At 37.9% G+C, this 24,992-nt stretch overlaps 1 protein-coding gene across 5 annotated transcripts in view; it reads left to right on the top strand.

Moving 5' to 3' along the window:
* Nucleotides 1-24,992, top strand: part of PGR (progesterone receptor) — a 104,795-nt gene that overhangs the window by 76,843 nt on the left and 2,960 nt on the right. For 2 of the 5 annotated variants that reach the window (XR_014069890.1, XR_014069891.1), the window contains 4 exons: nucleotides 1,484-1,789; nucleotides 11,327-11,471; nucleotides 13,158-13,284; nucleotides 24,478-24,635. Coding sequence is in view for 3 of the 5 variants with exons in the window: in XM_081545982.1 (XP_081402108.1) it covers nucleotides 1,484-1,789; nucleotides 11,327-11,471; nucleotides 13,154-13,284; nucleotides 24,478-24,635 (740 nt within the window). In the remaining 2 variants the exon portion in view is untranslated. Of the gene's footprint in view, nucleotides 1-1,483; nucleotides 1,790-11,326; nucleotides 11,472-13,153; nucleotides 13,285-24,477; nucleotides 24,636-24,992 lie in introns of all 5 variants that reach the window. The other 3 variants (XM_081545982.1, XM_081545983.1, XM_081545984.1) reach the window with 2 other exon arrangements.

Genomic DNA, 24,992 nt, shown 5'->3' on the forward strand with positions numbered 1-24,992 from the left:
CTGAGCTGAGAAATCACAAGGGCAAGTGCTTGCCGAGTCCAGGCAGGTCATTTAAGTGGGCAGAGTGATCCGATTTAAGAAAACTGACCAGAGGCCTCCCACCAGTTTGCAGGCTGCCTGTGCCCCATCCAAAGCAGCAGCTGCAGCGTGGCTGTAACAGATTGTTGCCACCCAGCTAACTCAGAGATGTTTTCATAACTCTGGGAAGAACTGTGTGAGCCAAAGAAAACACGTCTGTGAGCCAGAACAGGCGTTTGGAGACAGCCGCCTGCAACCTCTGCTTAGATGATTGCAAACCGTTATCAAGCCTCCCTTTAGCCAGTTTTCCTGGTGGAACAGCACAGACACTTGACACCATTAAGCAGCCCGTGCCTGGCATAGAGTTGGCAGGGGCTGGAGTCTGGCCTTCCCTCTGATCACCCCAGGGCCTCTGGGGACTAGCAGTGGCCCAGCTGGACATCTTGGTCCCCTTCAACCACTCCTCACGTGGCAGAGTTTCTACTCATCTTCCTGGCAGACCGTTTTTCTTCCTAACACATCACAATTCAGCAGTGGAAAGAATTCTAGAAGTAGAAATTCTAGAAATGGTCTAGAAATACAAATGTGGTCTGACCAACACAAGATGTGGATTCTCTCCCCGCTTAATTTAGAAATGAGGTTCTTTATTTTGGGTCCTTAGATCTCATACTAGTCCATGTATTGATTTCAAGGAATTTCAAGGGATCATGAGCTCACTGAAATTGTATACAAGATTTTGTGGGGTTTGCATGTGTATATGCATATCCTCTAACAGATTCTTAAAAGAATAAAATTCAAAATAAGACTCAACATCTACAAAAGGTTATGTTTTAATTAATGTAGTTTTTAGCAATAATTTTGGGACAGTTTGGTCAGAATAGCAATAACTATTCGGATACTCCTATCAGAATATTGACCAACACTGAACTTGCGTGCGTATGTGCTACGTTCACTTCAGTCGTGTCTGACTCTTTGGAACCCTATGGACTGTACCCCACCAGGCTCTTCTGTCCATGGGATTCTCCAGGCAATGATACTGGAGTGGGTTGCCGTACCCTCCTCCAGGGGATTTTCCAGACCCAGGGATTGCTTCTCTTATGTTTCCTGTATTGGCAGACAGGATCTTAACCACTAGCGCCAACATTGAGCTTAGTCTCTGCTAAGAGCCATTTGTCTTGTCTACATGTTTTTTTTTTTTACTGCAAAGCTCCATAACCTTGCCTTGGATACTGGTATAATTACCCAAACCTATCCAGTGAATGTTGGTGTAATGAATTGTTTAATCCATATCTGAGACCTAACATTTTTACTCATTAGGTCTCATTGTATTAGACTGATACCAAAACCTATAATGCTATAATGCTGTAATTTTAAGACATTAGAAATAATTTTCTGCTGGAATATTTAGTTTCTATGTATTTACATGATCTTCCTTTCTTCTTTCTTTTTTTTTTCTTCTCTGTAGGCCGAAAGTTTAAAAAGTTCAATAAGGTGAGAGTTATGAGAACACTAGATGCCGTGGCTCTCCCACAGCCGGTGGGTATTCCAAATGAAAGCCAGGCCCTAAGCCAGAGAATCACTTTTTCACCAACTCAAGACTTGCAGTTGATCCCCCCACTGATCAACTTGCTCATGAGCATTGAACCAGATGTGGTCTATGCAGGACATGACAACACCAAACCTGATACCTCCAGTTCTCTGCTGACAAGTCTGAATCAGCTTGGCGAGAGACAACTTCTTTCAGTGGTCAAGTGGTCTAAGTCACTGCCAGGTAATAATAATTTGTATATAATAGCACATAATAAAAATTTTGACTATGGCTTCATACTAGTGGGTGGTTAAATAAAACGGCATACAATAAATTAAATGGAGTGTAAACAGAGGGTTGTGGTGTGTTTCAGCAGTTCAAAATATTTATCTAGGACCATATATTATATACTCTTTGTCTAGGACCCTACTGTGTGCTATGGAAATAAAAAAGACATAGATAACATTTTGAGTCTTGCTGATGAACCAAGAATTACATATATGAAGCAGTTAAGGAATAGTATAAATCTGTATTATCTACTAGATAGTATTGTAGTTCAGAAAAAGACAAATTGACCATCTTTTCAGAAATGTCTAGTTCATTCCAAATCCAAATTTAACCAACCTCATGTGGTTGAAAATAAAACTGAATGTATCTATTCATATGACAAATCAAAATAGTATTCAGAGTGTAGCAGAGTATCTAAAGTCAATTAAGAAATAAAATTGCTAAACCTAAAACAAATAATTTGGACACAGAGAAACCTCCAGTCACTATTGTTGTGAATTTATACCCAGACAGTGAGAATTTGAATTATGTCATCATGAAAGGATTTTAGTCACTTTATTTGTTAGTTACTTCTGCTCTCTCAGCACAGTTCCATAGGAGCCAAGAGACTGAAAGAATTACAGGGATGTAGTTCTCACCTGCTAAACCGTGGACTGCAGAGCTAAGAGAATAATAACGTGGGTAGTCATTACTTGTCAGGTGGCGCTAGTGGTAAAGAACCTGCCTGTCAATGCAGGAGACGCCGCTTGGATCCCTGGGTTAGGAAGATCCCCTGGAGGAGGGCATGGCAGTCCACTCCAGTATTCTTGCCTGGATAATCCCATGGACAGAGGAGCCGGACAAACTTTGGTCCTTAGAGTTACAAAGAGTCAGACATGACTGAAGCAATTTCACATGCATGTACACAGTTACTTGTGGAGGCATTAATCCCATAATTAGAAATAAAACCTTTTTTTAAAGTTATTTTGTTTTCACACCAATAGTAACCTTATACTCCTTTAGACTAGTTTATTTTTCTAGTATCTGATCAATAATTAAACATATTATACATTTTAGTCTCCAAGTAAATTTGATAGCCTTTTTTTTTAAAAAAAAGAATTCATTTCCCAATTTGCCTTAATACTATTTCTCAGTTATTCTACCTGAAAGGTTTGAAATATAATAGATGAATTGTTATTGAAAAGTCAAGGTTACATGAGACAGAAAGAAAAATAGATTCCTGTTTGTTGACTCTTTAAAAAAATACATGTTGAGAAAGTTAATTAAACTCACTATTCTAGTGAAGATAAAGTAACATCAAAAATCAAAATGCCCAGGTTCTTATTAGCTTCACTCTTGCTGAAAGGCTTTGGACAGGTAATTTTTTTTATTAGAAAAGTTCTGAATTTTTTTTAAAGTTTACTATAAAGTGGTTATCAAATTTGATAGATTTTTATTAAAATATTACAATAACATTGGCAAACTTTTTCTGTTTTAAAATATGAGTGTTTATGTATTTAAACATTTATGTTTTTCTATTATTTGGAAAGGTTCTTTCTTTGATTTTTGTTGACATAGCTCATATTTCTTTTGTTTACATTTTGTAGGTTCTCTATTGTTAAAAAAAGACTACTATCATTTGGCAAAGTTAGAAAATAACCAGTTATAACTGCAAAGATAATTTATGCATTTTGGAAAAAACTAATTGAGTCTCCTAAGTTGAAATACAACAATCTGTCTAGATTTTTGATCCCCACACACCCTCCAAAAGAGTGAGAGAAAATTTTCACATTGCATTTGGTGGCAACTTCTTTTAATGTTGCAAAATGTAATTTGTATATAAGTAAACAAGAATGATGGCATCCCCAGTATTACATATGTTGTTTTCATTAACTGTATAATAAGGGAAGCATTAAAATTATCAAAGTACTGAGTGGCCCATGTTCTTTCAAGCCTTATTTTCATGATCTGAGTTCTGAGAGTAACTTGAATGAATGATGGAAACAGTCAGTGAACCAGAGTGACCATATTGACCTCTGTGGGAGGACTCATAAGGACGCGTGTATAACAATTTGCTCTCAAAGCTACTAGCTGCTCAAAAGCTTCCAGTTGTCTTTAAACCAGAGTACAGCTTTATTCACATAAGTCGCTCAAGAAATGTCTGTTGCGTATTTCCTTTGTGCAAGACGTAACCATTACACAGTGGTGTTAGACAGAGAAGCCAGCAGACTGGGCTTGTGATGGGATTGCATTGTGGTGCAGCACATCCTTGCACCTGATCATCAGTTTTGTACATAAAGGAAACTTATTTTATCTATTCACTTATTCACTCACAGTGTTATTGGTCCGTGAAAGATGGACTTAGTTAAATGAAGCTTATTGATCGTTTACTTATTTAAAGTGGAAAAAAAAAAGGATATTGCTAGGAAAACATGTAGGTAGATCAGGCAATTCTTTTACAAACAGAAAGTGTATTTGGGAGTCAGCTTAAGATAAGATTCCAGGCCTTCTGAGGCATGAGAGAAGAGAAATCTGCCCCGAAGCTCCAGGGAAAGGAATCATGACCCTAAACTAAACAGGGATAGCACGTGTTCACAATATCCTGTGTTGTCTGCTTAGGCTCGTTTGAATAGTAGACCTGTAGGGATTTGAAGTGAAAACACTGTATGTAATAAGCGTTTGTTCAAGACCTAAAATTCCTAGGGTATATATGTTTATCCAAATAAACCAATGCCCTTTACCTTTGCAAAGAAAAAAAAAAAGATAATTTAAAAAATTTTTCTAGGGGAGAAAAAGATCAGATGCAGGCTGATACTCATTACCAAGGTGACAGCATGCATGAGAGCCACAGGGCGTGTGTCTGCAGGCCCCGAGAGGGCTTTGGCTGCCTGGTCAGGGACTCCCGTTGCATCTTTGTCTATGCTCTTCTTTTGTCTTTGACCGGTTACAGTGACCACAGCATATCTGACATCTTTGCTATAGTATCTCAGAAATATCTTTGTTTTTCTATTTAATGGAGACTCACAAAATATGCCTCATGACAGTACATTTACAAATGATCTCTGAAGATACATTGTCTCTGACATATTCTATCTATATATGAATGATTTTACATTGACATTTAGCTCCAACTTCAGTGGGTAATGTTTTCCTTTTTGAAACTTGAAGTAGCATAATATTTGCAAAATTTAAAAAATGAGCAAGATGTATTCCCTCTGTTAAGGAACATTCAAAACAGTGGAATGAAAGATACTCAAGTGAAAGTGTCAATCAGTCATGTCTGACTCTTTGCGACCCCATGGGATATAGCCCACCAGTCTCCTCTGTCCATGGAATTCTCCAGGCAGGAATACTGGGGTGGGTAGCAGTCCCGTATCCAAGGGATCTTCCTGACCCAGGGATCAAACCCAGCTTTCCTGCATTGCAGGAAGATTCTTTACCATCTGAGCCACCAGGGAAGCCCCAAACAACTATACAATTGACACTAGTACAGCGAGGGAGTTAGGAGCGCTGACTGTCCAAGCAGTCAAGAATCCAGATATAGTTAAGAGAAAGCATTCTGAATAGAAGGAATAGTGTGGCTAATACTGTAAAATAAGGAAATCAAGAGGTATGTTTGGTGAGTAATAAATTAGACCAGTTTAGCATCCGCAGATTCAACCAACCATGGATCATGTAGTATATTGTACTGAAAAACAATCTTGGGTGAGTGGACCCATGTTCAAATCTGTGTTATTCAAAGACCACCTGTATTATGTGAAAGTGACATAAGGTACGGATATGAAAAATGGGGACAGAAGAACATTTTTGTCTTTAGGGACGAGAGAAGGGTTCAGAGACAAGCTATCAGTTAAAGTACACCATGGAGGAGAAGTGAGACTTTGATAAATAGTGTTAAGAAGAGAAAGCATTCTGGGTAGAAGGAATAGTGTGGCTGACGGTGTAAAATAAGGGAACCATGAGGTGTGTTTGGTGAGTAGTGAATTAGACCAGCATAAGAATGGTTCTAGAAGAGTGAAGGTCCCTTAGTAACATAAACATGTTATCATACCTTCCCCCACAGTATAGTAATTAAAATTGTTAATAGCTGCTGATTGAGAGAGTACAGTGTGCATATGGTTTCTCAAACACCATTGGCGTTCTGGGGGTTTCATCATCCAAGAATTAAGAAACCACTGAGAAAATTATATTGGAGAGAATCGCAGAAAGTAAATTTAGAGGTATACATTGTGTGCTGAGTCAGGGTAGACTTTGGATATTAAATGTTTAAGTACTCATTCCCAGTCCAACTTCCTTCATCCTTATTCTTTATTCTGTGTATTATAGCAGAATACATCGTAGCAGAATTGATGTGAGAGAGAGGTTCAGGAGGAATATTTCCTTTGCGTAAATTTTGCCTTGATTCTTCTGTTTATTTGCTGGGAAAAAATATTCAGGCCAATGCTTTGACATTTGTAAACATATTTTACTTCTCAGCCAGACTACTTGCATTCATCAGGATCAGAATACTAGAACAGTCCTTTGCCTGGTTTTTTGCCTTTGAAGCATCCCAGAATATCTTTTGAGTCAGTGATAGCCATTGCATGCATGACAAAATATTTTTGTCTCTCTCCCCAAATCAAATGAATAAATTAAACTACTTCTCCCAAAAAAAAGTGATTGAAAAGAAATGAGATTAGCCCTCTTGGAGTAAAGTCGGGCTTTAATAGTATTTTCATGAAGACATTAAAAGATGATTTTCTAGTATTCTATTCCACTGAAACTACTATTGCCAATGTCGCCAAAATTTTTTGTCAAATCAAATGAATACTTTCAGCCCTTACCATGTTTTGCATACCTCTGAAGGCATGACGGAGTAGCCATGTCTTGCCGAAACTCTTCCTTGAGCGTTCATTCCCTTCCAGGCAGATATGTTTCCTCGATTTACACATCTCCTGTTTCCTTTGTGGATTTGTTCTCCCATGGATTTGGCATTTCCTGGTTCCATCTTCTATTCCAGTAGTTTCTCAGTCTGCAAGGCCGGATGTGCTCACTTACGGCCTTGTCTTCAACTCCCATTATATTTTCATGATTCCTACTTCCATGGTGACAACCTAGATCCTCTACAGAAGTATTGGGCCATATGTTTCTTGTGCTTATTACACATTTCCACTTGAATGAGCTTCCAAGCCAGCATGACCTTCTACTCCACAAGCCTAAGACCTTTCTCTGTATCTTGAAATGGCACTGCAGACAGAATCTTGGTTATAATTCTTCGCTCACTTTTTTCCTTCATCTCTGTCAACTCTGCTTATTCTGTGTATGATTTGTTATACATGCTATTTACACTGCTACTACCTGGGGCTATTTTAAGTCCTTATCATTTTCCCCTAGATTTCAGTCATAGCCCCCGACTGACACTATTATCACAGTTTCACACTGCCCGCAGATTCTGCCACTAGGATCATCTTTTCAAAAGCAATTATAATCTGTTATATTGTTCCCTTCCCTTTCCAGAACAACGTCAAACTTCTTAGCCTTAATATTTCAGGTCCTTCCGGCTCCTGAATTTACGTTCTCTCTCACTCTCCCACTTCAAGCACCTCTGAGGCTTGGTTCCCACAAAGCCCTTTGCTCAATTTGCAGCCTTTCTTCATCCACTTTGTTTTCCCTATCTGGTGGCCCTTCGCTTCTCCTACATTTTCCCCTGGCTAGTCTTCAGGGTGCTAATCAGCTTGCCCTAGGAAGATTTCCCCAAGCCTCCCCAGATTGAGTCGAAGGTCCCTTTGCTGCCTTAAATCTTTACACATCAAATTCGCATTTATTCATAAGGTCATCAAACGTATGTCAGTGATTACACTTGCTGTGCTGAAGCTTCTTTGTTTTCCTCAAAGTTCATAGTTTGTGTGGGAAGGTGCTGAGATGGTTAATGCTGTTCCCTTGTCATAGATTAACTATTTCAGGACGTGACAGTCTTTACAGGAGCACAACTGGTGTATTTTATCAAGTCTTTGGGATTAAACCAGGAGAACCTAGAAGGTCATGTAGGCCAGGTGTCACTGTACACTTTCTTTTCAATTTGCTTTAGGCATTAAGGCTTGGACAGTTTGTGACAGAAATTATCAGGTCAAGTCACGTAAAAGGAAAGAGCATTTTTCTTTACTACTTGTTGAACACAATTATGGGTCATCCATCACTTCTCTGTGTGAAGGTTCTCATTTTGATCCTCATCTCAAATGTACTGAGTTTACCTGATCATTATCATCAATGGGAATTTGATCTCAGTGTTCCCGTCTTTGTTTCAGTATAAAGTAATGAATGATATTACAGTTAATGGTTAAAGAAATTGCACTTCTGTACTAAGCATGTTAAAGTCAATTTAACATTGTACACTTATCTCAGATAAACCCACTTAAAAGGGAGTAAATAAAACTATTTTTTCTGATTTTTCATTCTGTTACATAGAAGGAATAGACTTTCTGCTATAAATATTTGTAATTTTAAATTTTATTTCACCAAGATTTGCCTTTTATATTATAACATACCAAAACTAAGCCAAGTCTATATGTGCCTCCCTTGAGGGAGTCTGGCTTTTCAGAAATTAGGAAACTTTATTATTTATCTTTTATCAAATGATCCTAAACTTAATGGAAGAAGTAATTACCCATTTTTTTAAGCCTATAAAGCATTCAGTTTACAAGCGGCATTTCTGTACTAAATGTATTATATTGAGTGACTCATAATTTAAAAAAAAAAGAGAGGTAATATATAAACATGAACTTCAAGATGCATGTATGACATGAAAATAAAGAGAGAATTATGAAAATTGCATGCCAAGCTTTTCTTGGCTAGTTATTTTTAGAGAGTCTTTCTGCACCTGAGTCAATCAGGATATAAGCAATAAACACCAACGCTACTAAGTTTTAAAAACCAAAAACATCCTGCTATCAAAAACCAAACAAAAAAGAAAAACTTAATTTTCTGAAAAGACGTCAGGGACTCACTGAATAGGACAAGTCTGAAGAGCAGGCAGAAAGCAGGGCCTCTCTGGAGGGCCAAGACAAGCACCAAAAGGACCCCGCTGGACCCCTCTGTCCTCAGGGACGACCACCGTCATGAGTAAAGCCTAACCGTGTCTTGATCTTTGCTTTACTATTTTTTGCTTCAAAGTCCAGATAGTAGGTATCCTACAGATCAAACCTAGATCACAAGCCCAGGGAACCAGAGGCCTTAGCCGGCTTCCTTGTGGGAACGTAGGGTACTTGCTTTTGTAGTTTGGTTGACCAAACTGCGAACAATGGGAAACTATTCACATAGATGGAAAAAGAGACGGGGAGTCGGAGGGAGGGAACAAAGGTAAACACTGGAGGGGCCCCACCGCCTCTAAAGGGGCAGATATCTGCTGCGGCACCGCTAAGTATGAATATGTGCTAAGGTTGTTTGGTCCCTCTGAGACTAAGAATTTCTAGGAAGAGTAGTCTTCCTGCTATTCATACGAAGATGGGAATAGCACGAAGTATATGAAGAGAAGATAACGTTTTCTATCTACTTTGAGATAATTAAACAACTCAGGAAATAAATTTCTTTTACACTTGAGGTCTAAGGAATTAAGTTTGACTCTTGAAATAGGTCATTTGTAAGTGGACTTCAGCCGAATCTTAGAAGGAATAGATGTTATTTAAAAAGTTTTATAGGACATGGTTGATGATCCTACCAAAATATTTACTTTCTTCATATCTTTAATGAAATATTTCATTCACTTTTACTGTTTCAAGTATTCAAGTACAAATAATTTAGAGTTTTATATCTTTTGCTTGATATCTCCCCATACCTCTAATTCCTATGTAAATGGATATTCCATTGGTCCCTCAAACAGGTCCAAAGCTTTACTATTTTCTCTCTTGCCCGTTTTTCCTCCTTTATTTTGTCTCAGTAGTGCTGTTAACATCATCCTGCACCATTCAAGCAAAAACTGAAACATCTCTTTGACGTCCTCTTTTTCCAATCTGTATACAGTCAGTTGCCAATTTCTTTACTTTTACTCTTTAAACCTTTCTCCTATGTGCTCTATCTTCTCTACTCCTACCTGCTGACTTATTTTGAGCTTTTATCATCTCTCACCTGGCCTGTGGCAATATCTCCCAACTTCTCTCCCTAACTTCAGACCTTTTCTTTGAACACATCCTCCACGTGGCTACCAGTGAGCCGTGCATAGTGTAAATCAGGCTGTATCACTCCCCTCGCTGCTTCATAGGCATGCAAGACCAGCCGTGTTCCAACACCAGCCCACACCTCCAGACACCTCTTTGCCTTGCCCTCCTTGACGTTATCACTGCTGAACTGGTTATCTTTCCCCAAGCAAGCGAAAAGAGAATTGGAAAGAGATGGGAAACAACGTTGACTATGTAAGTCAACGTTACTTAGAATATCTACTATCTGAACTTTGACTGTGTAAGTCAACAACTACGTAAGTCATTTGTCCTTTTCCTGCATTCTTCCTCTGCCACCAAAACCAGAGAAAGGCCTAAAAGGTAGAGGTTTGAAGGTGTGAAAGACCAAGACATTCACACCACACACACACACCCACACCCACACACACACACACACATACATACAGACTCTAAGGCTCTTAAGCCATATGGGAGTTTAAAATGAAACTGGATTAAGTTTCAGAAAGCAAAAGTGATCAGAAACCTATGGAATCCACTCAAAATTTAATTAACAGTTGTTAAAGAAAAATTAGACATAACAAAACTGAAAACAGTGGTTTTACAAAATAAACCGATTTATGTTTAAATCCCAAAGAATTAAGATTCCTCGGTGGTCTGACTTTCTTCTGTTCAGGCGTTATCTCAGGCTGGGGCAGTTTTCCTACTCTCTCTACCGCACGGTGTATTCCTTACCTTCTCTATCTTTTAAGATTCTTTTAAGAGCAAGGGTTTTGTCTTATTCATCTTTGTAACCCAGTGTTTTAACTCAGTGCCTGGTACATAATTGACTCTCCATAAATAAATATTGCATGAATGAATGATAGATGTTTGATTTAATTAGTGAGTTCCCAAATGCTAAATCACAATGACTAATTCTAATGAATTCCAGAGTCTCTTATCCTTTTTAGTTTTTTCTGACTTTATTATTATTATTTCCTGATTTTTTTGTATGTAAATATTTTGAGACTGAAAACATTACCCTTGTTGTTGTTGTTCAGTTGCTAAGTCATGTCCAACCCTTTGCAACCCCGTGGACTGTAGCACACCATGCTTCCCTGTCCTTCGCTATCTCCCAGAGTTTTGCTCAAACTCATGTGCATTGAGTCGGTGATGCTATCCAACCATCTCGTCCTCTGTCACCCCCTTCTCCTGCCCTCAATCTTTCCCAGCATCAGGGTCTTTTCTAATGAGTTGGCTCTTCACATCAGGTGGCCAAGGTATTGGAGCATACCCTACTTACATCTGTTTTCAAATGTTTATTTTCAGGTTTTGACACAGTGATTTTTGACACAATGATCATTCTATTTTGAAATTCATTTTGTAGGTTTTCGGAACTTACATATTGATGACCAGATAACTCTCATCCAGTATTCTTGGATGAGTTTAATGGTATTTGGACTAGGATGGAGATCTTATAAGCATGTCAGTGGACAGATGCTATATTTTGCACCTGATCTAATACTAAATGAGTAAGTAGTAACTTGACTTTTGTTGTTATTATTATCAAAAGTGTATATGTAGGATAATCTTGAAAACTACATTTCAGTAGATGATCATACATCTAGTGTCCTAAATAATAAAATTTTTCTGAAATGTTTCTTGGAACTGCTTCTGCTGCTTAGTCACTTCAGTCATGTCCAACGCTGTGCAACCCCATGGACTGCAGCCCTTCAGGCTCCTCCATCCATGGGACTCTGCAGGCAAGAATACTGGAGTGGGTTGCCATTTCCTTCTGCATTCTTGGAACTACCTCAAGATATAACTTGAACTAACAATATTAGTAAAAAAAAACTTTATTATTTTATCAGTGATTTGATATTTAGAGTTTTTTCTTTTATTTCAATATATAGTAGTTGTCACAAATAAAAAATTTCTTAAACTTCATAAATGTATCAAGAAATACATTTGGTCTTCTTAAAGACCAAATAAATGTTTAGTTTATCAAATTAAAATTTTTACATTGGCAGTAATGAAGATAATGAAGTAAATGAGGAATATTTTTGCTTAAAAGTATTGACTTACCTTCAAAAAGTAAAAATATTATTTGTCTTCCTAGAGGATAAATTAGACTGGTAATTTATTTAAAACATTGAAAAATAATAAAATTGAATCCAATTTGCTTGATTATATTGGAATTACTATAATTAACTTTCTGCATATAACTTTAAACTGAATAAGAATCTTTTCATGAAAGTATTTGTACTGTCCTAATAGGGTCTGTTGACTCAGAATTATATAAAATGATAAGTTATACTTGTATAAGTCTTTACAGATTGCAGGTAACTTTCATATATGTTCTTCTATTTTATCCCACAGTCACTTGAAATTTGTAAGGAATCAGTACCCTTTATTTCACATTTCAGAAAACTGAGGCAGAGGAGACTTCATAATTTGCCAAAGAATCCAAGTGATGGTTGGGATTAATTTTATCTCTCCTGAGTCAAATCTAGTTTTGTCGTATTTTTCCCACCATTCCTGATCACTTCTTTGACTAGTGCAGATATTACAAAACAATATATAGCTGAGAAAATTCCTTAAGTAAATGTCCTCAGTATTCAGAATTCATGTTTGTCTTGTCAATTATTTAATGCTTGCTAATGTTCTCTTTTCTGTATCACCGTATATTTTCTCTAAAATCATTCACAGTGCAGCCATTTTACATGAATATTCTAAACTGAATGCACCAAACTATTCTATACTATTCAATTTCTGTGAATTGAATTCACTCTCTCATTGGATTGCACACAAAATTTTATATATTTTATCCACAAGGAAAAAAATCAGTAAATAAATATTTTCTGAGTGTTTCTCAGCACCACATTTTTAACTGCTACAACTTTGTTCTCCTTTCTTGGGTTAGGTTTTTTAAATGTGATAGTAAAAGTGAATAGCAACATTAATCTTAGTAAATGTGTATTTAAAATAAACTTCTAACTTCAAAAATTATTAATCTCAAAATCCATTAGTGTGAGTAAATTTAGAAGACATTTAAAATTCCACATATTGAGTTTGTTTATAAAAAGTCATGTTCAATAAATCAGGTAATAACGAAAACTCATAATCTCTCATAAATTACATAAACTAGCTAAGATCCTGTGTGTGGTTTTTTTCCCCTGTTGTTTTTTTGTGTGTGTGTTGTGTGTGGTGCAAGACAGCGGATGAAGGAGTCATCATTCTATTCATTATGCCTTACCATGTGGCAGATCCCACAGGAGTTTGTGAAGCTTCAAGTCAGCCAAGAAGAGTTCCTCTGTATGAAAGTATTGCTACTTCTTAATACAAGTGAGTGAGCATAAGTAACTGAATGCAAGAGATTTACTTTCTTAACTTTTAATGCATTAGGGAAGTCTCAAACAACAGTACTATTGTATGATTATAGATGAGTTATGAATCTTAATGAGTTGGAAACTGCAAAAGAGAAACATTTATAGACTATAATAAAATTGTTTCAGATTTCTCAGATTTTACCTATCACCTAATACTAAAATAGCCCATCAAGTAAGCCAGTTTCTTTTCTTTTTTAGGTAAAATATGATTGACTTTTTTGTATTCATCCAATTAAGTATTATAAACTAATTAATACTGCATAAACACAGACTATGCTTCCCTTCACCCCCACCCTACAAAGGATTTACTCTGTAAAACAAATGTCAGGATAGTGTAACAGTCATAACACATGACTGCAAGAATCAGTAGCATAATATGGTTAACAGTTCATGTGTCATTCAGTCAGTCCAGCAGGTTGGCCGAGAAAACCCAGGCTCCTTTCATCCAGAGGCTCTACCCTTTGTATCAGCTTGGCGTCTTCTGTTTTATCTGACTAGAGATGAGCACTGAGTAAGAGAAGGCTTGGAGACTAAATGTGGAACTATCTTCCACCCACATTCTGTGGTCCACCCTGACTGCAGGAGAGGCTCGGGAACGCACCCTAGCTGTCCACCCCGAAGAAATAGTGCTGGTCACCGCAGGAGTGGGCAGACGCCCATTCATTCATTCTCACACACAGAGAACGTGCACCTCTGCCTCCGTGGATCTCCAGGGGACTGACTGGAAAACTTTTTAAACTGCTTCCACCTTTTACCCTTTCCTGTGCCCTTCCCACACACAGGTAGACTCAACCTTGACTGTCTGAATTGGTTCCTCCTTCAGTCATTGTGATTTGAAAGGAAACCACAGAAAGCTAAGACCTGAGGTAGAAAGTGAGACAGGAGTCTTTCTCAGAAAAGATTTCTGCAAGGACTTCCTTCTAGAGGCATGAATCTTACATGGTAGGGCCGGGGGAGCATATTAAGACGACAGGCAGAAAAGCTGAACTCTTGAGAAGACAGTTTACCTCATGAAGTCTGTGCCCAGACACAGATTAATACAGGATCTAGGGATTTACCCTAGGGGTTGCCCTTTACCTGACCCTTGGAAATTCTCTCTGGAGCACAGACCTTCAAGCCTAACTGGATAAAAAAAAAAAGCACAAAGTGAACAAAGGAATTGATATGGGACTGGCCAACAGTCAACTGGAAGAACTTTAATAATACAGCAGTTAACTCCTGTCAGTTCTTTTCTTGATAGTAATGAGTTCAATAGTAGATATATCATAGATGGTCCTAGATCTCCCAAATTAGTTGATATCATTAACATAATACTGTATTTATGGGTAGGCTACATTATGCAGGGAACCAAACAAGCCCTAAACCTCAGTAGCTTTAAAAATTTAAGTACTTATTCTTCTTACTATATTTTCACTGGAGATCTACAGGGAGGCTCATTGTTATCAGGTGTTCAGGCAAATGGAGGTGGCCTCTTGACCCCTGCCTCCATAATCACTAGGGCAGTGCTAAGGGAAGACAGTTGTAAGGAAAGGGAGAGAGATACACATGACTGCCACTCACGTACCATGGAAGGCAAGGTTTTCGGCCATTTGCAACTTTAAGAAAAGGGAAAATCATGTACTTAGTGAACTACATGTATACACATATATAAATTATATATCATTACATGTAATAATTTGTGTAATAAAATCTACACAAATTTTAATGGGATTTTTGAGGAGACACTTGGCACAGATATTGAAATTCATCTTTAAATCTTAAAAAATAGGTAAGTATTACAAAAATATGGGGATGGGGAGAGAATTAGAAAGTTAGGATAATTAATAGTGTGGAAAAAGAATACAAACTCTGAATTCTTAGTCAAATCAGACTAGTATATACTAGAACTTTATCTCCTGTAATGGAAACAGTAGAAGTCTTTGAGTATGGGACAAATAAATATTGTTGAGAAAAGAAACTTTATGTTTGAGGAAAACTTAGTTTGAATATTTAGCTCAAATTGTATCCTAAAATAAGTGGCTCATAGTTGTAAACACTTTAGCTTGTTAAAAATAAGCTAAAAGGAATAAAAATGAGAAATCTCAAAGAATACTTCTAAAAATATATGCAATAGAAAAGTTGGCAAAGGAAAAGTTCAATGGCTTGATAAGAATCTAAGCCACCCATTTGCCATTAAAAATTGGATATCCAAGAAAATATGGCAGGTTGAATACACACTTTAATCATTGTTCCTTTAAAACTGCATAAAAATATTAGTCAAGGGATATTTTTAAAAATACAATAAAAAGGAAAGAAAATGAAAGAAAAATCAGTAGCAATAAAATTCTGCATGCCAGCAAGCAGAAACTAATTTAGTGTAGCTGAGAAGGAGGAGGGCTTCCTGGGTGGTTCAGTGGTAAAGAACCTGCCTGCCTGTGCAGGAGATGCAGAAGATGCAAGGTTCTGTCTTTGGGTCAGGAAGATCCCCTGGAGGAGGAAATGGCAACGCGCTCCAGTATTCTTGCCTGGCAGAATCCCATGGACAGAGGATCCTAGCGGGCTACAGTTCATGCGGTCTCAAAAGAGTCAGACGCAACTGAACGAGAAAGTGGTATCTAAGCCAGAAGTAAGAAAAGCCAAAAGCAAGCGCCTTGATTTCTATCACTGAACCTCGAACATGTTTTGCAGTTAGTGACAACAGTGATTTTTTTTTTTTAATGAGAGTGAAAGTAGAATTAAAAACACCAAGTTCTCTTGAGTATCTGTTTCTAACTATCTTCCAACAGTGAGGTTGTTCCTGCAACTAAGGCAGAGATTGTAGCTTTATTCCCTGAAGAGGCTGTAACAGAAGGCAGTTGGGTTGGTGAACTGCAGGCACTGCTGAGGATGAAGTGAAGCGAAAGTCGCTCAGTCGTGTCCAACTCTTTGCAACCCCATGGCCTGTACAGTCGATGAAATTCTCCAGGCCAGAACACTGGAGTGGCTAGCCGTTCCCTTCTCCAGGGATGAGGGTGAGGGGTTGGATAGTGGAAACAGATTAAGATCATATACCAGATGTTGAGACAACATCCTCCAAAATCACCAGTCCTCTAGAACAATGTCATCCAGGTTTATATTCTGCAGATAGGAAAATGAAAGATTCTTTTGTAAAGAATTTATTAAGCTAGAAAAAAAAAGAACTAAATATGCTAATAAGCAAGGCTTTCTCTTTGAAATAGCTCAGCCAGAATGCCCTGCACTAAAGCTTACAGTCAATAATAACTACTCGTTCAAACAGAACTAGCGAGCAGCTTTTTAGTTTCCATGTTTGAATATAAATAAACAACTGGGGCATCTGAGGAAGGTCTTTGATATCAAACGTAAAGACAAAACAGAAAAATCATTTAAAGGAAAGCGAGACTATGGAGAAATTTAAAAGCTATCCTTTGTTGTTGTTCAGTCACCCAGTCATGTCCGGCTCTTTGTGACCCCATGGACTGCAGCACGCCAGGCTTCCCTGTCCTTCACCATCTCCCAGAGCTTGCTCAAACTCACGTCCATTGAGTCAGTGATGCTACCCAACCATCTCATCCTCTGTTGTCCCCGTCTCCTCCCGCCTTCAATCTTACCCAGCATCAGGGTATTTTCCACTGAGTCAGCTCTTCACATCAGGTGGCCAAAGTATTGGAGTTTCAGCTTCAGCATCAGTCCCTCCAATGAACACCCAGGACTGATTTCCTTTAGGATATACTGGTTGGATCTCCTTGAAGTCCAAGGGACTCTCAGAAGTCTTCTCCAACACCACAGTTCAAAAGCATCAATTCTTCATCACTCAGGCTTCTTTATGGTCCAACTCTCACATCCATACATGACTACTGGAAGGGAAAGTCGCTCAGTCGTGTCTGACTCTGCGACTCCATGGACTGTATAGTTCATCGAATTCTGCAGGCCAGAATACTGGAGTGGGTAGCCCTTCTCTTCTCCAGGGGATCTTCCCAACCCAGGGATTGAATCCAGGTCTCCCACATTGCAGGCAGATTCTTTACCAGCTGAGCCACAGTGACTACTGGAAGAACCATAGCTTTGACTAGATGAACCTTTGTCAACAAAGTAACATCTCTGCTTTTTAATATGCTGTCTAGGATGATCATGGCTTTTCTTTTAAGGAGCAAGCATCTTTTAATTTCATGGCTGCAGACACCATCTGCAGTGATTTTGGAGCCCAAGAAAATAAAGTCTGCCACTGTTCCCATTGTTTCCCCATCTATTTGCTATGAAGTGATGGGACCAGATGCCATGATTTTCATTTTTTGAATGTTGAGGTTTAAGCTAGATTTTTCACTCTCCTCTTTCACGTTCATCAGGAGACTCTTTAGTTCCTCTTTGCTTTCTGCCATAAGGGTGATGTCATCCACATATCTGAGTGAATGAGTGAGTGAAAGTCGCTCAGTCATGTCTGACTCTTTGCGACCCCATGATCTGTAGCCTGCCCAGCTCCACTGTCCACAGAATTCTCCAGGCAAGAATACTGGAGTGGGTTGCCTTTCCCTTCTCCAGGGGATCTTCCTAACCCAGGGATCAAACCCAGGTCTTCCACAGTGCAGGGGGATTCTTTAACAGCTGAGCCACCAGGAAAGCCCTATCTGCATATCTGAGGTTATTGATACTTCTCCTTGCAGTCTTGATTCTAGCTTGTGCTTCATCCAGCCCAGCGTTTCTCATGATGTACTCTGCGTGGAAGTTAAACAAGCAGGGAGACAGTATACAGCCTTGACGTACTCCTTTCCCAATTTGGAACCAGTCCATTATTCCATGTCCAGTTCTTGACCTGGTGCTTCTTGACCTGCATACAGTGTTTGCAGGAAGGAAGGAAGTTGGTCTGGTATTCCCATCCCTTTAAGAATTTTCTAGTTTATTTTGATCTACACAGGCAAAGGCTTTAGCACAGTCAATGAAGTAGAAGTAGATGTTTTTCTGGAATTTTCTTTCTTTTTCTATGATCCAACAGATTCTGACAATTTGATCTCTTGTTCCTCTGCCTTTTCTAAATCCAGTTGAACATGTGGAAGTTCTTGGTTCACATACTGTTGAAGCCTCACTTGGAGAATTTTGAGTATTCCTTTGATAGTGTGTGAGATGAGTGCAGTGTTGCAGTAGTTTGAACATTCTTTGGCATTGCCTTTCTTTGGGATTGGAATGAAAACTGACCTTTTCCAGTCCTGTGGCCACTGCTGAGTTTTCCAAATTTGCTGGCATATTGAGTGCAGCACTTTCACAGCGTCATCTTTCAGGATTTGAAATAGCTCAGCTAGAATTCTGTCACCTCCACTAGCTTGTCGTAGTGATGCTTCCTAGGGCCCACTTGACTTTGCACTCCAAAATGGCTCTAGGTGAGTGATCACACCATCGTGGTTATCTGGGTCATTAAGATCTTTTTTGCATAGTTCTTCTGTGTATTCTTGCCACCTCTTCTTAAAATCTTCCGCTTCTGTAAGGTCTATACCATTTCTGTCCTTTATTGAGCCCATCTTTGCATGAAACGTTTCCTTGGTATCTCTAATTTTCTTGATGAGATCTCTAGTCTTTCCCATTCTGTTGTTTTCCTCTGTTTGTTTGTAGTGTTCACTTAGGAAGGCTTTCTGATCTCTCCTTGCTATTGTTTGGAACTCTGCCTTCAGATGGGTATATCTTTCCTTTTCTCCTTTGCCTTCCACTTCTCTTCTTTAGAAAGAGAAAAGAACATATGCTATTCATAAAGCAATACTGAATACATGAAAAAGAAATAACACAAAGAAAAGAATTCTTGGAAATATATATATATATATAATATATATATAAAATATAAAAGTGGGTACAGACTTTGAAAGTTGGAAAACCTCTCAAAAGTGGAGGGGAAAATATCATCGTTCAGAAGGTGGTGTGTGTGTGTGTGTGTGTGCTCAGTCATTAAGTTGTGTCCAACTCTTCGCGACCCTATTGACTAGCCCACCAGGCTCCTCTGTCCTTGGGACTCCTAGCTAAGAATACTGGAATGAGTTGGCATTTCCTTCTCCAGGAGATCTTCCCAACCCAGGGATTGAACTTGCATCTCCTGCAGACAGATTCTATTTCACTGAGCCACCTGGGATGCCCTAAATAGACGTTGGCAAAGTTTAAAACTTCGGTGCATCAAAGGACCCAACACAAAGAAAGGTTAATGCATTGATTTGGTGAAAATATTGAAGAAGATACCTGCTAAAGTAAGAGTATTAATATCCAGACGACATAAAGAATCTCTACAATCCAACAACAACAACAACAAAAAATAAGCCAATTTAAAAATAAGTAAAGCCCTTCATAGACATTTCTCAAAAGAAGATTTACAAATAGCCATTAAGGACATGAAAAGATGCTCAGCATCACTAATCATTAGAGAAGCACAAAAGCCAGAGGTGGATACCACTTCACACCCATCACTATGGTTACTTACTCTCAGTAAAACAAAAAAATTATACTTGATAAGGAAAGAAATCCTAGTATATTCTATATGACTTGACTGTGGTAGCATTTCACATAGCTAAAATAATAAACACTGAATATTAATCTAACAAATATTATGAAAATTATATTAGGAAGATGAGGAATAGGCAGTTCTTTGTATATGAGTGTGTGATTGTGGTATAGGGGTGATGATCTGGAATATGGAAATAGAGCTATAGCTCTATTTTCCATACTGTTAAGAACTCAAGTAACAGCAATATAAGGGTATTACTTAAAACTATGAAAGGAAAGACCAAAAGAAATAGTGGAAAAAATTGAAAACATTGGCTTTCTGAGCATGGGAAAATTGGGGTTGCCTAGGTAGTACTCTTTTCCTTAATAAAGTTACAGCACTGATTAAGTATTTTAAAACTGGTCTTTAAACCACAAACTTAGAAAATATTTTTAAATATATCCTAGTACAAAAAAAATGAGTACAAAACAGAAAAAAATTAAACAAGACCAAATCACTAATGAGCATTAAAAAATTATTCAACCTAACTAAACAATTGGAGAAATGAGAATGAGATATTTTATTTTTCTCTATAAAAAAAAGATTACCCCAAATGAAAATTGCAGAGAACCAACCACCCAACAGTTAAATAGTAAGAAGTGTTGATAATTTAGAAATATATATTTTGAGTGTTAAGAAAGTTAATGCCTTTTACTCTAATAATTCCACTTCTAAGAATATATCCTTTAAAAATCAGAAATACATTCATCATAGTTAAGTTCAGTCAGTTCAGTTCAATTGCTCAGTCATATCCAACTCTTTGCGATCCCATGGACTGCAGCATGCCAGGCCTCTCTGTCCATCACCAACTCCCAGAGCTTACTCAAACTCATGTCCATTGAGTCAGTCCAGCCATCTCATGCTCTGTCGTCCCCTTCTCCTCCTGCCCCCAATCTTTTCCAGCATCAGGGTCTTTTCCAATGAGTCAGTTCTTTCCATCAGATGACCAAAGTATTGGAGTTTCAGCTTCAGCATCAGTCCTTCCAAAGAATATTCAGGACTGATTTCCTTTAGGATGGAGTAGTTGGATCTTCTTGCAGTCCAAGGGTCTCTAAAGAGTCTTCTCCAACACCACAGTTAAAAAGCATCAATTCTTCGGCACTCAGCTTTCTTTATAGTCCGACTCTCACACCCATACATGACTACTGGAAAAACCATAGCTTTGGCTAGATGGACCTTTGTTGGCAAATAATGTCTCTACTTTTTAATATGCTGTCTAGGTTGGTCATAGCTTTTCTTCCAAGGAGCAAGCATCTTTTAATTGCATGGCTGCAGTCACCATCTGCAGTGATTTTGGAGCCCAGAAAAATAGTCTCTCACTGTTTCCACTGTTTCCTCATCTATTTCCCATGAAGTGATGGGACCAGATGTCATGATCTTAGTTTTCTGAATGTTGAGTTTTAAGCCAACTTTTTCACTCTCCTCTTTCACTTTCATCAAGAGGCTCTTTAGTTCCTCTTCACTTTCTGCCATAAGGGTGGTATCCTCTGCATATCTGAGGTTATTGATATTTCTCCCGGCAATCTTGATTCCAGCTTGTGTTTCTTCCAGCCCAGCGTTTCTCATGATGTACTCTGCACATAAGTTAAATAAGCAGGGTGACAGTGTACAGCCTTGATGTGCCCCTTTCCCTATTTGGAACCAGTCTGTTGCTCCATGTCCAGTTCTAACTGTTGCTTCCTGACCTGCATACAGATTTGTCAAGAGGCAGGTCAGGTGATCTGGTATTCCCATCTCTTTAAGAATTTTCAACAGTTTTTTTGTGGTCCGCACAGTCAAGGGCTTTGGCATAGTCAATAAAGCAGAAATAGATGTTTTTCTGGAACTCTCTTGCTTTTTTGGTGATCCAGCAGATGTTGGCAATTTGATCTCTGGTTTCTCTGCCTTTTCTATATCCAGCTTGAACATCTGGAAATTCACAGTTCACATACTGTTGAAGCCTGGCTTGGAGAATTTTGAGCATTACTTTACTAGCGTGTGAAATGAGTGCAAGTATTGTTTATATTAGTAAAATATTGCATGATGTTGCATGATGCAAGTGTTGAATGATAAAATAATTAAATAACTTGCATTTGCTACACATTTCTGTGATACTAAATTTTATGTGAGAATTAAAACATTCATTTTTGAAGAATTTTGAAAGATTTAATTATGTAAATATTCTCAATATAATATTATTAAATATCCCAAACTATTGGATTGTAGGATCTCAGGTGACTTATAGTTTTCTTTGTATTTTCAGTATTTTTCAAAATTTTTCTAATTGATGCACATTATTTTTAAACAACTAAACCAAAAATAAGTATTTTTTAAAGTATTCTCATCTAAAATAGCAAGCATATGGCTAACTGCCCTTCACTCACTCTCTCCCACTTGCCACTAATATATTTACAAGAAATGCTGAAAACCTACAGATGGAATCAATAAGAATCTCTGAGAAAATTCTCCAGTCATGTAATGCTGAGTGAAATAGTTAAGAAAACAATGAATTAATATAAAGAGCTCAAATAAAATAGAAATAATTTTTTTAGAGCTGGTTCATCATAGATCTGAAATCTAAGGAAGAGAGTAGGAGAGGAGAATAATTTTCAGAGATATCCCAGGAGCATAGGATGAGAGCCTAGTGATTAGATTATCATATCCTGGGAGCATATTGTTAGCAGTTGATACTAATAGGATGAGGCAGGATGAGATTAGGCCTGATTTTCTTGTAAAGAGGATAATTGGTTTGAGTCTGGTCCTCAACAGGTAGATGGTTACAGTCAAAGGCTTTGGGTTACTAGTTTTCTAGCTCTTTAAAGCCCGATGAGAAAACAATACTTCAGTAATCAGAAGAAAAAATAATTTTATAGTCATGTTGAACAGTGAGGGAGATGTGAAAATTGTTTGGGATGTTTAAAAAGAAGTGTGGATGTTTAAAATAGTTACTATATGAAATAGAGGGAATAGGTTATGATACTATATATTATAATACTGTATGTTATGATACACATAACGTATACATGCAGTTAAGTTTTCAAATGAAGCAGAAATGTCCTATTGCCCAAATTGCCTAAGTCTCTTTTATACTGAGGATCTGAGCTCTTGAAAACTCTAAACCAGAGTTCATTTTTGGTTTCTATTGGCTTATTATCTCTGGCCTTCTTTTTCCAAAGGAAGTAGAAGTCAAGGTCTGTTGCGGTACAGGGAACAAAGAAAGAGTGTTTTAAAAGCTTTATTTATCTCCCTTAGCTGGGGACATAGAGTTGACTTTGCTCAAATGAACTACACTTCTCTATAGATATATTGATAAAGGTCAAGATCATAAATACGTAGATGCATAATTCCATAGATCATGTGATTTTTCTTTCAGTAATCTGGATATAGTTGCAGAAACTTCACTTACGGTTGAAGATTTGTTTGTGGGACAATTGTGACCAAAGTAAAAGGAAATAAGGGAGCTGGGAGTTCTGGTAGTAGAGTTGCTAAAGAAACCAACCAGGACATCTCAGACAGGTGACAACAGAAGAACCGGAAAGACTTAGGAGACAGGCTGTAGATTTATTGACTACATTGTGGGAATAAGAGAAAGCTATAACAGGAAGTTGTGCCTAAGATTTGGATGTATGAATTAAAGATTTCTGAGGTAGAAGTGTAAATTACCAGTTAACATTATAATGGAAATGAGAGGCATTATCAATAAAATCAGCAACAAAATTGGGGTATTTACCATTAGTATTATTATTTAATATTGTTCTGGAAGACTTAAACAATGTATTGAACCATGAAGGAGAAATGAGAGCTACAACTGTTGGAAAGGAGAAAATAAGGATATTATTTGAGTATGGTATTGTCATATACCAAAGAAAAAAAAGATAATCCAACAAAAGCTGTTAGACTTAACAATATTAAGAAAAGTTATGAGCAACCTAGACAGCATTTTAAAAAGCAGAGACATTACTTTGCCAACAAAGATCTGTCTAGTCAAGGCTATGGTTTTTCCAGTGGTCATGTATGGATGTGAGAGTTGGATGGTGAAGAAAGCTGAGCACCGAAGAATTGATGCTTTTGAACTGTGGTGTTGGAGAAGACTCTTGAGAGTCCCTTGGACTGCAAGGAGATCCAACCAGTCCATCCTAAAGGAGATCAGTCCTGGGTGTCCATTGGAAGGACTGATGTTGATGCTGAAACTCCAATACTTGACCACGTGATGCGAAGAGCTGACTCACTGGAAAAGACCCTGATGCTGGGAAAGATTGAGGGCAGGAGGAGAAGGGGACGACAGAGGATGAGATGGTTGGATGGCATCACCGACTCAATGGACATGAGTTTGGGTGAACTCTGGGAGTTGGTGATGGACAGGGAGGCCTGGCGTGCTACAGTCCATGGGGTCAAAAAGAGTCTCTTGAGCAGATGCTAAGTCAAATGCATAATCCATTGATATGGCTCTAAAATAAACTGAGATGTTCTTTAACTTACCTAGTTGTTCTTATCATATTCTTCAAAAGAACTAGAAGTTTGCATGTCCTAAAACTGTTAGTAGCACTCTTTTCAATGTCAGGAATTCCCTTCTAGAGTTGCATACCAACAGAAATCACTGTACCGTCCAGAAATTTATATGATAAAGTGCTAGTGCCGTCTTTTTAAACATAACTGCCACTTGTAATTATCTCCTCACAGTTCCTTTAGAAGGACTAAGAAGTCAGAGCCAGTTTGAAGAGATGAGATCCAGTTACGTTAGAGAGCTCATCAAGGCCATTGGTTTGAGGCAAAAAGGAGTGGTCCCTAGCTCACAGCGCTTCTACCAGCTTACAAAGCTCCTTGACAACTTGCATGATGTAAGTATTTTGGGTTTTAGAGTATCAGTGATTATTTTCTGAATTATGTCTGTTACTTCTTAAGTGTGAAATGTAAGTTTTGCTTCGTGTGTGTTCTTCAAATTTGTCCTTACATTTTAAAACAGCACTTGCATCATACCGCTCACAATTTATCTTGTGCTTTTTCCATTTTCAGTATAGATCATCGAAATATACTTTTACTAGTATTTGTGAATTTAATGGTTGATAGGGATTGTGATACATATTCCTGAAAATGCTTCAAAATATTTTTGTCTTAAGTTAAGAAATATTTTATATAAGGTGGAAAAGCAAAGATATGGATGTGGAGAATAAGATTCTCACACCATTTTGGATGGA

This window comes from Giraffa tippelskirchi, chromosome 11 (assembly GCF_054371585.1).
Source record: "Giraffa tippelskirchi isolate mGirTip1 chromosome 11, T2T-mGirTip1v1.2.pri, whole genome shotgun sequence".
NCBI classification, from domain to species: domain Eukaryota; kingdom Metazoa; phylum Chordata; class Mammalia; order Artiodactyla; family Giraffidae; genus Giraffa; species Giraffa tippelskirchi.